The sequence below is a fragment of the Balaenoptera ricei genome, chromosome 14 (genome assembly GCF_028023285.1).
Source record: "Balaenoptera ricei isolate mBalRic1 chromosome 14, mBalRic1.hap2, whole genome shotgun sequence".
NCBI classification, from domain to species: Eukaryota; Metazoa; Chordata; class Mammalia; order Artiodactyla; family Balaenopteridae; genus Balaenoptera; species Balaenoptera ricei.
Genome location: NC_082652.1, coordinates 20175123 through 20188257, shown reverse-complemented (window position 1 = coordinate 20188257; position 13135 = coordinate 20175123). Strand labels below are relative to the sequence as shown.

The window sequence follows — 13135 nt, the reverse complement described above, 5'->3', positions numbered from 1 at the left end:
TTTTTGTCCACCTCATCTTAGCATCCCAAGTTTGTAGTTAGTCCCTGGCTTCTGCTCCCAAAGAGAGGTCAAAACAAGTTTAAGGAGGAACAGTGAGCTTCAGTGCAGTCTAGGGCAGGTTTCTCAAACTTCACTGTGTGTAAGAACTACCCTTACTTCTCTGATTCAGTAGGTGTGGGGAGGGGGGGACTAAGCACTCATAGCTCTCCTGAGCTCCTGGGTGAAGCCAATGCTTCTGGCCCGCAGAGCACTCTGTGAGTAGCATGGTTTAGGGAGCCCATTTCTAGGGCTGAGTTAAGCACTGAAGGGGCGATCACTAGATGGACTGATGTCTGCCTTTGGTTTGAGAGGTAGATGCAGTCCCTGGTAGCTTCCAACTCCAGACATTAATAGTTGGTATGGAGAAATGAATTTGGCCAGATGTCTTCCTTGTGGTTTAAGTGGTTTTCCCTTTAGAGAAAGCTCATGGGAAAACATCAGATTTGTGCCAAACCCTGGAGGGATTGAAGTGAAAAAAATTTAAGTGATAGAGCCACTGTATTGTTAAGGCAAACCACATTATCAGGAATCTAAATTGCAATGAGAGGAAATCTATTCTTGTTAAATGGTCCAGATAATTTAGAGGCAGATTCTCTGACAGTGATGGGAATTAGAGGGACTGGCTTCATCCTCAGCACTGCCAAGGACCCATGGCTGAGAGGCAGGTTTAAAAGTATTTGAAGCCACATGATGTTAAAAACAGATGCTAAGTCAAAAAGGGCAGCCTGCTTAGCTCTGGACAACCCATGTCTGGACTGGTCTAGAGGCCCAGGGTCTGAGACCTATTTGGGACACAGGTGGGGCTGAGGGCAACAGAGAGAGCAACAAGGGTGGCCAGTGAGAAGCAGACACATGAGAAGAGGAAGCTTAACCTGGAGAAGATTTGAGGGTGGGTACAACCCCTGTCCTCAGATATTGGAAAGACTAGCTTGTGGAAGAGAGATTTGACTTGTTCTGTTGCACTGTAGAGGGCACAAGTAGGACTAAATGGGGAGATTTAAGCTCAAGGTAAAGAAGGACTTTGCAACCATTAGAGTTGTTCCACTATGGATTCAGCTGCCTTGTGAGGTGGGGCGTTCTCTGTCACTAGAGGCACACATCCAGAAGCTGACCTTCACTTGGTATGGGGGGAGGGGGGGGGAGGGAGTGTTTCTGAGGGGATTCAAGCTGTGACATCTATGGGCCCATCCAGTTCTGGAAGATTCTGTGATCCTCTAATTTCTCCCTAGGTTTTTCCCTCCTGCCAACCTTCTAGGATAGGAAATTTAGGCAGTAAAGTATGATTGTAAATTCCCTAAAGTCAAAGGAAAACATAGTCTTTTTCTCTTTGTAATGTGACATTACATTATTTCCCCAATTACCATGCTGTGAAACCTGCTGGGTTTGGTCAGACCCAGCACATTTTGCACTGTGACAGCAAACCATCTAAATACTTGGAATGGCTTCTTGAGACCCATCAGAGAATGAGGAAGGCCTGGAAAGAAGTTAGTCAGAAGCAAGGTCAAGCTGGGAAAATTTCAGAGGAAGTCTGAAATCCTGAACTGAGAAGGAATGCGGGAGGAAATTACAGAGAAGGACAAGATGCTTCATAGGTCACTCCCTAGATGGGGCATGATTCCCAAGTGGGCATGAACATGGGTGAGGTGTGGACAGAGAGGGCTTTTGGGAGGTCAGAGTGATGAAAGCATTGTTAACAAGCTCCAGTGAGAGGAAGGGTGGTGTGAAAACCTGTCAGAGCAGTGTAGGTGATAAAGCAATGATGTATGTATTAACCTGCTTGGGCTGCCATGGCAAAGCACCACAGACTGAGTGGCTTGCACAACAGAAATTTATTTTGTCACAGTTCCAGAGGTTAGAAATCCAAGATCAAGGTGCTGTCAGGGTTGATTCTGGTGAGACCTCTCTTCCTGGCTTGTGGATGGCTGCCTTCTCTCTGTGCACATTCAGCGAGAGAGACAGAGACAGAGACAGAGAGAGAACTGGTGTCTCTTCCTCTTCTTATAAGGACCAGTCGTATTAGATTAGGCCTTAACCTTATGACCTAATTTAATCTTAATTTCCTCCCTAAAGACCCAATCTCCAAATATAGTCACATTGAGGGTTAGGACTTCAACATATGAATTTTGGAGGAACACAGTTCAGTCCATAACAGTGTCCATTGTAGCTCTTGTGAACTGTCTTTGAGGGTGAAGTGACTGTCCTCTTGGAGGAAAGAAAGGACACTGATTGAGGGCCCGCTGAGTGTGTCATTACTGATTCATAATCTCCTTTGATTCCTGCACAACCCTGTCATGGGAGAAGATTGAGGCTTGCAGATGTTATGATCACCCAGATTGGAAGAGGGCAAGAGATCATTCAGACTTTAATTTTTAAGCTCATGCTGCCTTCTCACTGGAGGGAACTTTAGCGTGAAATCTTGCTGAATTCCTGAGACTGCATCTTTAAACCCGGAACTGCCAGGAAAGACTGCTTGGCAGGCTCATTTGGGGGTCCGGAAGGGTCTCTGAATAGGGAAGTGACTTGATCAGAGTTGTGCTTTGGAGATGTCATATGGGTGGGGGGAGACTGGAGAGCACCTCGAAGCCTGTTAAGAAGCAATGACAGCCTGTACAAGGGCGATGTAAAAAGTGCTAGCTGCCTATGCCATTGTGAAGGCAGAGTCAGGGTTTTGTAAATAACTGAGTGCAGGTCATGGGGCGAAGCGGGGGAGGTTGGATGAGGCCAAGGTGAGCGACTGGAGAACAGTAGTGACCATGATAGAAATGAACTGAACCTGGACTAATACCCCCAAAGCTCCCCTGGCCCCCATTCCATCAGATGGTGAAGGGCTGCCTCAGGAAAGCCTACAACTGCTTAAAGACCACTGTCCCCCTTTGGGGGGATCTTGGAGAGAAATTCTTGAACTTAAGGTTAATCTAATGCAGTTAATCATTACTGGTAATTATGCTCTTAATAGTATAACATTAGGCTTAATAATTTATCAAGTGAGAGATGGTAAATGAAAAAAAAAGATAATGTGTAATGACAGGCAGGCTACATGCAGAAGGGAATCCTGATTAAAAGTGAACTGTTATCCCCACCAAGCTCTGAGGAGAAGGAGGAGGTGGATGTGTTTAAACAGCCTGCTTTCCTCTCAGTTTCTCCTTCTCCTCCTTCTTCTTCTGCATCACAAAGCACTTTACTGTTTGTGCTATAATGAGGACGAAATGCAGTCTAGAGCAATAGAATTTTTACACAATGAGAATTCCACTTATGGTCAGAGCCAATGGTTATATACTTCTTTATGCAAAGCTTACTGGGTCCTATTCTTTTAACAAAGGCAAGCATGCATATGTTGTACAACACACTTTAAAGTACAGATAACAAAATATTAAACTCTTAAGCAGCAATAATCAAAGTACACAGTTTCCCGTCTTAATGAATGATGTCCACCAGTTACTAAAGTCCCGAATCTAGGGGTTACCCTTGATTACCCTTTCCCGCATTTCCCACGTCTGATACATCAACAGGGCTCATCAACTTTGTTTCTAAAATGTACCCCAATCTCTATGCTTGTCTTTATCTCAACTGCCACCACCTGAGACCAAGCCGCTATGCCCTGTTACCTACAGGCAGCAACTGCCTCCCACATGGTTTTTTGTTTTCTCTCTTGCCCCCAACACTACACTCTCCACATGCTTGAGAGCAATACTTAAAAACAAGTTAGATCCTTTCCCTCCCCTGCTTGAAACCCTCCAGTGGCTTCCCATCAGACAGAGTAAAATCCACACTCCTATCCTGGCTTGCTAGGACCTACGTGATGTATCCCCTCCCAACTTTACAGCCTCATCTCACACCACCCACCACACTCCAGCTACTCTGGCCTTCTTTCTGCTTCCCAACCATGATGACCTTCTCACTTGGGCAGGGGGTGGGGGGTTGGTCTTTGCTTTGCTGGAACGCTTTCCCTCTGATCTCAGCATGGTTGACTTCTTTTATCATCTTGATCTCAGCTTAGAGGGCACGCCACAGAGGGACCTTTCCCAGACTAAAGCAGTCACTCTATCTATCACACCTTCTCTATTCTCTTCACAGCACTTAACCAGTCTCTGATCTTTTTTGTTGTTGGTGGTGGTGCTTTTCATACAGGAATCCCCAGTGTCTAGAATGGCACTTAACACATTGAGTAGGTGCTAAGTTAATATTTGTTGAGTGAATGAATGAAGGCACTTACACCACTGTCTCTTCATCATTCTGGAGACCTCCTGGCCCGGCATTCAGAGATCTCCCTCTCCTCTGACTTAGCATATGGCACTAAGCACCCACTGTTTTATATCGAGGAACAGTTAGGACAGTTTCTTGGAGTAATCTGCCTTTTGGGAAATGTGTTTTGTTCCAAATTTGAACCATATTAGGGATATTAGACAAATAACTACCAGCCTCCCCCAATTGCTCAGCAAGACTGGGGATAATTATACTAGTTTGGTGATCATCAAATGTTGTTATGCCTTCTCCTCCTGGGTACAGAAAAGCTCTAGAACTTTTTGGAGTTCTCTTGGACCTCAGAGGCGGTTGAGTTGATGGTACAGTACCATGATTGGTCAGTTCAAAATCCCTCTCTTGTTTCACCTGATACTTTCTCCTTCACCTCCTATTCAAAAATCCCATTGTCTGGACTTGAGGATATGGGGAGGGGGAGGGGTGAGATGTGACAGGGTGAGAGAGTGTCATGGACATATATACACTACCAAATGTAAAATAGATAGCTAGTGGGAAGCAGCTGCATAGCACACGGAGATCAGCTCGGTGCTTTGTGACCACCTAGAGGGGTGGGATAGGGAGGGTGGGAGGGAGGGAGATGCAAGAGGGAAGAGATATGGGAACATATGTATATGTATAACTGATTTACTTTGTTATAAAGCAGAAACTAACACACCATTGTAAAGCAATTATACTCCAATAAAGATGTTTAAAAAAAAAAAAAAATCCCATTCTCCTTTCCTCTCCCAGGCTTCAACTCTTGGATATTTAGTATATGTCCTTCCAATTTGTCTTCTAACCTATGTTTTTAGACATATGTATATCTTTGAAAAATGCAGTGTTTTGTGCATGTATCCATAGGACCTTTGTAAAAAAATAAAAATACTATATCGAGGGAATTCCACAGCGTTCCAGTGGTTAGGACTCCATGCTTCCACTGTCCGGGGCCTGCGTTTGATCCCTGGTTGGGGAACTAAGATCCCACAAGCCGCGTGGTGCGGCCAAAAAAACTACTATATTGACTTAGAGAGTTATTATTATTAGCATCTCTTGTTACTTGGGAGCTCATGTGATTACAGAATTTAACAGCTAAGAGTCACTTGGAAATTATTGGCTCTACCCCCTGCCTTCTTTGACAAATGACAAGTAACTGACGTCCAGAGGCTTCCTTTTAAATGATTTCTTTCAACAAAACTGTCCACATTTCCTGAGATCCTGTATTGGTGAAGGTCCCAAGTCAGGAGTGCTGGGGGACACAGAGATGAATGGCACAGGTCCTGCTCCTGAGCCCTCAGCCGCTGGGGAGACTTCCAGAGGAGGCAGGTCGGGCTGTGGAGCTTCCCATGCCTTCTTGACTGTTGCGCATTGGGCTCACAAAGGACTCACAGAGATCTGATTTGGGGATGCATCCCACGACTCCTTCCCCAGTCCTCTCCTTTTTATCTTTGCTATTACCCAAGTCCTCACATCTGCCTTCTGAACCAGTGGTCCCGGCAGACTCCAACATAGTCAAGTTCCTGGCTGGCCTCTGCTCTTTCTTGTCCTTCTCTTGGATGACATGTCTCTTCTATCTTTGGTGCACCCCTGAGTGTCCTGGTGAAGCATGGAGTTCTCACTTGACCTTCTCTTTGTGTTTCCAGATTGGAGCCTCTCTGTTCGCCAGTAACATCGGAAGCGGCCACTTTGTGGGACTGGCGGGAACGGGAGCAGCTGCGGGCATCGCCACTGGGGGCTTTGAATGGAACGTGAGTAACGTCAGAGACACTGTGTCCTGGAGCTGGAAGGATCTTTAGCTGTCAGCCAGCCCAGTCTACACTCAGAGATGTTCTAGATGTTAGAGAACCTCCCAGGGCCACCTTGGAGTACAGATGGATGAGGGGCACAGCTTCAGGAACCCCAGGGTCCTGCTCCCCTTCCACCACGAGAAATCACTGATTTGATGGCGATAGTGTTTCTTTCTTCTTTTAAAAAGCCAACCCCTCCTGTACCCTTTCAGCCATATCAAGAGGTTTGGAAATACCACCAGATTTCCATTATTATTATTTTTTTTAATTTTAAAAGCTCTCTAAATGGTATTTTACTCCTGTAAACCAGGGAAGAAGCAAAAGGAGCTGTGATGTCAGTGGGCAGCCCCCCAGGTTCCTCTCCACTGTTGCCCAACTGTTGTTCCTGTGGACCAATCAGGCATCAAAGGCCTTCTCCAAGCACTGATGGCCACTTAGGGAGTTGTGCCCAGAGCCCAAAGAGAAAATGCTGGGTGGATGGTCTGCAGCAGCTGCAAGCCCTGCAGGCAGCGGGATGGGCTAAGGTTCCTCCTGGTTTGACTCCACCTCTTTTTTGGTTTCAGGCCCTTTTTTTGGTGGTTGTGCTGGGCTGGGTGTTTGTCCCCATTTACATTAAGGCAGGGGTAAGTATTTGCTCTGTTATTATGTAATATATATTTCCTGCTGGCAAATATCTGTGTGAACTTGGTCCTCCTGGAGGGCAGAGGAGACTTTCTGAGATAAGAGCCTATGACTTGGCTCTCTTTCCTGGGTTATAAAGTTCCTGACTGCTCTCAGGGGCATTCAACAGATCTACTTGGCCACGACTTGTCCCTCTAGGAAGCCCTCCTAAGCAACTTCACTCTATTCAGCATTGAAAGCATCACATCCCCTCAGTCTGGGTGAATACTTGCAAGGCACTGTCGTGCATTTGCACATGATACGTAACTGTCTGCCTCAGCCCCTGGAACAGAAGCAACATGAGAAAAAGAACCATACTTTCCCTTTATTTAAAAACATCAGCAGCCTTTGTTTGCTGAGCATGCATCTGGTACTCAACTACCAAATGCATGCTCGGTCTCTTGACTAAACCTCTGACGTTTTACATAAGAGAGCTTTAGCAACATCTGTCCATTGAGATATAATGAGCAGCTACCATGTGTACGTCTATACATTAGGAGCTGAAATCAATAAGAAAGAGGCACAGGCAGACTCTGCATCTTCTGGAGGCTCATGGACTGCCGGTGATACATGTCTGATTCCAGGAGACAGCAGGCTCAGGGTTGAGGACACGAGACAGAGTGTGGTTGGAATTTGCAGAAAGGAACTGGGAGAGCAGTTGAGCTGGCCTGCAGCCACAGTCCTTGGCAAGGCTTATGTGCAGAGCAGGGTGAAGCACACACCCAGCCTGGACACCTTTTTTGGTGCACTGAAAAGGTACCACCGTGGTTATGATGGCTTGTTCACAGAAGGTGCTTTGTATAGGACTATCTATTTATCTATCCCCTCCTCCTTCAGGGCAAGGATCTGCCTTCTTGGTTATGTGCAGGCATGTGTTCATTAAAAAAATTGTTTATTGGGCCCTTCTATGTCCTGGGATGATACCTAGCTGCCTCTGCAGTGGTAGGGCATGTGGGATGGAGATGAGCAAATGGATGGAGGATGGGGACATCTGGCCACCTCGCAGACTTCTCTGACCAACGAAGGTTAACCCTTGATCATACCCCTGACACTGGGGTGGATGCCTCTGTTCTGCTTGCTCTGGGCCTTCTGATCACTCAGACTGGCAGTGACCGCCCTTCCATCCCATGCAGGTGGTGACGATGCCAGAGTACCTGCGGAAGCGATTTGGAGGCAAGCGGATCCAGGTCTACCTCTCTGTTCTGTCCCTGTTGCTGTACGTTTTCACCAAGATCTCGGTGAGTCCTCTGCCCTAGGGGCTGAGCACCGGCTGTCTCAGAACCTGCCTACCCTCGCTCCTCAGCACATGCTGGCCCACCAAAGGGCAGTGCTATATGTTTCTATTAACTCGGTCCCTTAGGCCTTTTTGCTTCTGAGAGTAAAGTCCTATTTCACACATCAAGGAGTGAACACATGGAACTCCTTATCCTCTACTGTGGGGAAGGTTGAAGACATAAACGGTTCAAGAAGGTTCAGTGAAAGCTGTTCTTAACAGAAGATTAAAAGGGAGTTAGGGATGCCTGAGGGCTGGCCCGGACCTTAGAGGTAGCTGTAAGCCTTTAGGCCCTGTCAGGGTCAGAATCTGGCTCCAAGTGACATTTCTGATGCGCTTAAACATGGGCAGTCAGTGGCAACTCTGGAAGGGACCTCAGAGATTATTCCCCCTCTTCCTTCGTGAACAGGGAAACAAACTCTGGGGATGGAGATTCTTGCTCAGGAGTAGAACCCAGACTGCTGGCTCCAGCTCGCTGTCCTTTTCACTGCACAAGGCTTCTTATATTCGTTCAGAATCAGCTCCCTGGGCCTTTAGTTGCTAACCCTCCAGGGGATTTTTGCTCTCTTTGAACCCAACCACTGGGGTGGACCCCCTTCCATTTAGCCTGCCTCCCTGCCAACCTGGAGCTGCAGGCCCCAATATGCAGAGCTGAGATTTCTCAGGGATTGGCTGGCCTTTGGGGTGTGTTTGAAAGCTGTGCAGAGCTCTTGGCTGACCCACTGGAGCAAGACTTGAATTCCTTCTTTACTTCTCTTTTCCTTTCTTGAAAATGTTCAAGTCAACTCCTTTTGATGGTAAAACAAAACAAAGCGAAAGACCCAGGAAACCATTGAAGTTCTGAGATATATTCCCCCTGACAGCCCAAAAGATGGCAGGAAGAAAAAAGTCTGCTTATAGGTCTTGCCTGGAATTTTTTTTTTTAATCCCTAAGGAGATTGTCAGTCTGATAAAGGTTAAAGCGACAGTGGAAAAAAAATTTTAAAGAAGGAAAATGTGAATAAAGAATAACAGAAGGAAAATAGGACCTTGGTAAGAACACTATCTAGGAGAATAATTGGAGGAAGCGTGGGGTTGTGGAGGAGCTGGGCTTCTGCTCTACTGCTCGCCAGCAGTGACCTGGGTCCAGTAGCATATTGCTTTACTTCTCTGGAGCTTAGCTTCTTTGTGAGTAGGATGGGGATAAAAATTCCGCCTCGCCTACCTCCCTGGGTGGTAGTGAGGATCAAATGGATTTTCTTGAAAACATGAAGCGTTTTGGGGATGTAAGATATGATGATGATGAACATGAGAACCATCGATGCTCCCTGTAAGAAGCTCCCTGGATTGCTTCAGCACCCTAACCTAGCTAGAGAAGAAGGCTATATATTCTGGATACTAGGCCCTTATCAGATATATGATTTGCAAATATTTTCTCCCATTCTTGAGGTTGCCTTTTCACTTTCTTGGTAGTGTCCTTTGATGCATAAAAGTTTTAAATCTTGATAGAGTCTAGTTTATCTTTTTTTTCCTTTTGTTGTTCATGCTTTTGGTGTCATTTCTAACAATCCATTGCCAAATCCAAGGGCAGAGAGAGAAATGGCATTTTCTGTGCTCACATAGGAAGTGGTTCCAGCTTTCCCCCTTAGCCAGCAGTTACAAAGTACTCACTGCTGTATCAGAGGGGTTATCTCATTGGCTATGGTCAGTTTTCCTCTTTTTTCTTGTCCTTCCTCATCTAGCACCGAAGGTGAGATTGGACCAATCTCCGCACTTGTAAAAGATCTGCCCTGGCTGAAATCTGAGTCAGTTGGATCTGAACTGAGCCTTCTCCTCTAGTTAGGTAGGGTAATGAAAAAATAGCAGCTCGTGCTTTTATTGCCCTGATTACTTAAAAGTGAGAAAACAATATTAGATAACATTTTCAATTTTTTTAATTTTGGAAAATTTCAAACATACACAAGCAGAGATAGAATAGTATAATGAGTACTCATGGACCTAATTCTCATCACTTGGCTTTCACAATGAACAATATTTTGCCATTCTTGGTTCATCTCTCCCCTTCCATCTTTTTTCTCCAACAGTATTTTAAGTCAAATCCCAGACATCATGTCATTTCACTGTAAATTCTTCGGAACGCACCTTTAACTTTTAAAGAACTTAACCATTGTGCTATTATCATGCTTAACAAAATTTATAGTAATTTCTTAATTTAAGTAGTTTAATACCTGGTCCATATCCAGATTTTCCTGATTATCTGAAAAATGTCTTCTTACAGTTGATTTGTTTGAATCAGGATTCAAATGAAATCTATACATTGCATTTGACTATTGCTTCTTTAGAGGAAATGTATATATATCTTCAGCCTACCACAATAATTTTTCCCGTTTATGTTATTACTTTCTACATGCATACACTATTTTTTTTTGACTGGGTTGTCTTTTTTGATGTTGAGTTGAAAGTGTTCTTTATATATTCTGAATACTAGACCCTTATCTGATACATAATTTGCAAATATTCTCCCATTCTGTAGGTTGTCTTTTCACTTTCTTTCGTGTCCTTTGATGCACAAAGGTTTTAAATCTTGATGAAGTCTGATTTATCTGTTTTTTCTTTTGTTGCTCATGCTTTTGGTGTCATTCCTAAGAACCCATTGGCACAACCAAGATCGTGAAGATTGAATGCTAGGTTTGTTCCTAAGAGTTTTATAGTCTTAGCTCTTACATTCAGATATTTGATCCATTTTGAGTGATTTTTGTATATGATGTGAAGTAAAGTCCAGTTCTCCCAGAACCGTTTGTTGAAGAGACTTTCATGTCCCCACTGAATGGTCTCAGTGGGAACATGTGCTCCGGGATTGGACTAATAGGGCTTTGTCTTGGAGTTGGGATTGACACCCAGCCTTACTGCTCCCTCCCTGCCCAGCTTCCTGACATAAAGTGCTACTGCCCTTGACTGGTGCCTGTGTGCTTTCCCTGCCTATGTGATGATTCCACCTCCTTCACTTTCTCCTCCTTTCCTTCAGGGTAGTTCTTAGTTATAAGATGAAAAGCCTGGGCATTTCAGTCTTATTTCCTTAGAGACTGGTGTGCATAGCCTGGACTGGGAGTTGCTGGGAGGGGTAGAGAAATCGGGCTTCCTGAGGGAGGGAAGGTCAGGTGCAAGAAGAGAAAAGGAACGTAAGTGGGAGGGTGGGGAGGTGACCCTGGCACTAGTGGAGGTTGGTGAGGGAACTGCTCCTTGCTCCTTGGTTCAGCTTGTGAGGTAGCACCTGTCTACTAAGCATGTAGAGGAGGGCACTGGGATTCCCCTTCTTGGAAGCAAGCCTTCTCCAAGTCCACAGTTCAGGTGGGTGAAAGTCTGTTGGCTGACCTTTGCCCTTGAAGCTGATGTAGCAGTAGTCATAAAAATAAGCTTACTGCTCAACCTCTTTGCCTGCCTTCCCAATCACCTCACCTATTGTTCAGGTTACTGATTAACCCTCCCTGGACTTGGGAACCCCCAGGTACCTGAGGGGCAGCCTCCCTCAACTCAGACCCTGATGGAGTCCATCCCCCAGCAGTTGGCTTTTTCTGAATTTTACTTTTGAACAGTACTTAGTATGATCTGCCCCCTTTCTGTGTGATTTCTGCGGTTCCTTACTGGAGGCCTTGCCCAATGTCCTACCAGCTCCACCTGCTGCCCAGAGCCAGCAATCCCTTGAATAATGCACACGAAGGATGATAGCTGCCTTTTATTTGGTGCCAATAGCTTTACTTAGTCTCCAGTAGGGGCTTAACTTATTCCATCTCCAGTCCTCATAAGAGTTCTGTGCAGGTGGGGATTTTTATTTAATTTTCCACTTGATGGAAGAGAAAACTGAGTCTCAGAGAAGTTAAGTAATTTGTCCCAAATCACATAGCTAGTGTATTGCAAAGCCAGGACTGGAGTCTGGGTCTCTCTAGTCCCAGCGTCTGTGTTCTCACAATTCTGCTCTGTGCTTGGATGGGATGAAGGCATAGGATAACAGGATAGATCATCTAGTTCTATGATCTATGCTCCCATTTTACAGAGAAGAGAAGGGGCTTTGTGGGGTTAAACAGTAGCAGAACTAGATTGAGAAGCAGAGTCCCTGATACTGAATCGAAACCTTTTGACATCATGTCCCCCTGCCTTCTAAGGCCAGTACAAACAAGTCAAAATTCAAGACCTTGGGGAAAATTAAAATAGCCAGTTAAGTGACCTTCCAATTTAAATGAGTTTCTGAGAGTAGGATTTGAGAGGACTGTGAAGGGAGAACATCAGCTGCACACTGGGTGTATAAGGGATCTGAAGGTGGGACATCTAGGCAGTGGGGAAGGGCAGGGAAGGGTCGGACAGGCAAGACTTTGTAAATTTGGCTGACTTCAGTTTCACCATGGGTCACAGAGCATGAAATCTTTAAAAGAATTACACTGATATTGACTGTACTTGCTAGGAGCTCACATTAAGATACACGAGTTCAGGGCTTATGAACAAAAGGAAAGAATTGTTAGTTAATAGAGTAAGGTAATCATGTATTTACATTGCACACAAACAGAGATTAATCACTATTGTTGTGTGTGTGGGGAGGCATGGGTAAGAAGAGAGGAGTGGCCTTGTGATATCCATGTCCAGGCGGGGAACAATCAGGGACCTACCAGGAAGGCTTTGGGAGGATGCAGGGATCCAGTGGGCATGTAATTGATAGGAGAGAAAAAGTGAAATGCATTTCAGGTGGAGAGTCCCAGATGTGGCCCAGGCCATTGAACAGGGGTGGTGTGGAGTCTTGACTATGGCTGCCATCTTGTGGCTATGTCCTTTTGGTTTCTGAGACCCAGACTTGATTATTCCTCCATGTAATCCTGAATTTTATAGGCTCCTTCCCGCCCACCCACTCCACCCCAGCACCCTGCCTTACGAAGTTCAGTGAAGCATTCTGTTCTGTAAAATTTCCTGGCATTATCTATCTTATTCAAATGTGCACAATCACTTGAGATAAAGCCTCAGATTTTATGAATTACATGTGATGACCAAATGTCCCTATTTATATTTCCTGGGGCTATTATCACAGATCACAACTGTAATAAACTTTTATAGCAACTATGCTATCTGTTTTGGATCCTTGGGTGAAAATAAGAGCTTCGGAGCTTGCTTACGTTTT

General features: G+C 45.2%; 2 protein-coding genes across 7 annotated transcripts in view; one reads left to right on the top strand and one right to left on the bottom strand.

Annotated features, from left to right (window-relative positions):
* LOC132348188 (unconventional myosin-XVIIIb-like) overlaps positions 1-13135 on the bottom strand; it is a 102590-nt gene that overhangs the window by 3899 nt on the left and 85556 nt on the right. The window lies entirely within an intron of this gene.
* SLC5A1 (solute carrier family 5 member 1) overlaps positions 1-13135 on the top strand; it is a 140272-nt gene that overhangs the window by 81983 nt on the left and 45154 nt on the right. For all 6 annotated transcript variants that reach the window (XR_009497373.1, XR_009497372.1, XM_059895487.1 and 3 more), the window contains 3 exons: positions 5919-6023; positions 6626-6685; positions 7856-7960. Coding sequence is in view for 4 of the 6 variants with exons in the window: in XM_059895487.1 (XP_059751470.1) it covers positions 5919-6023; positions 6626-6685; positions 7856-7960 (270 nt within the window). In the remaining 2 variants the exon portion in view is untranslated. The remainder of the gene's footprint in view (positions 1-5918; positions 6024-6625; positions 6686-7855; positions 7961-13135) is intronic.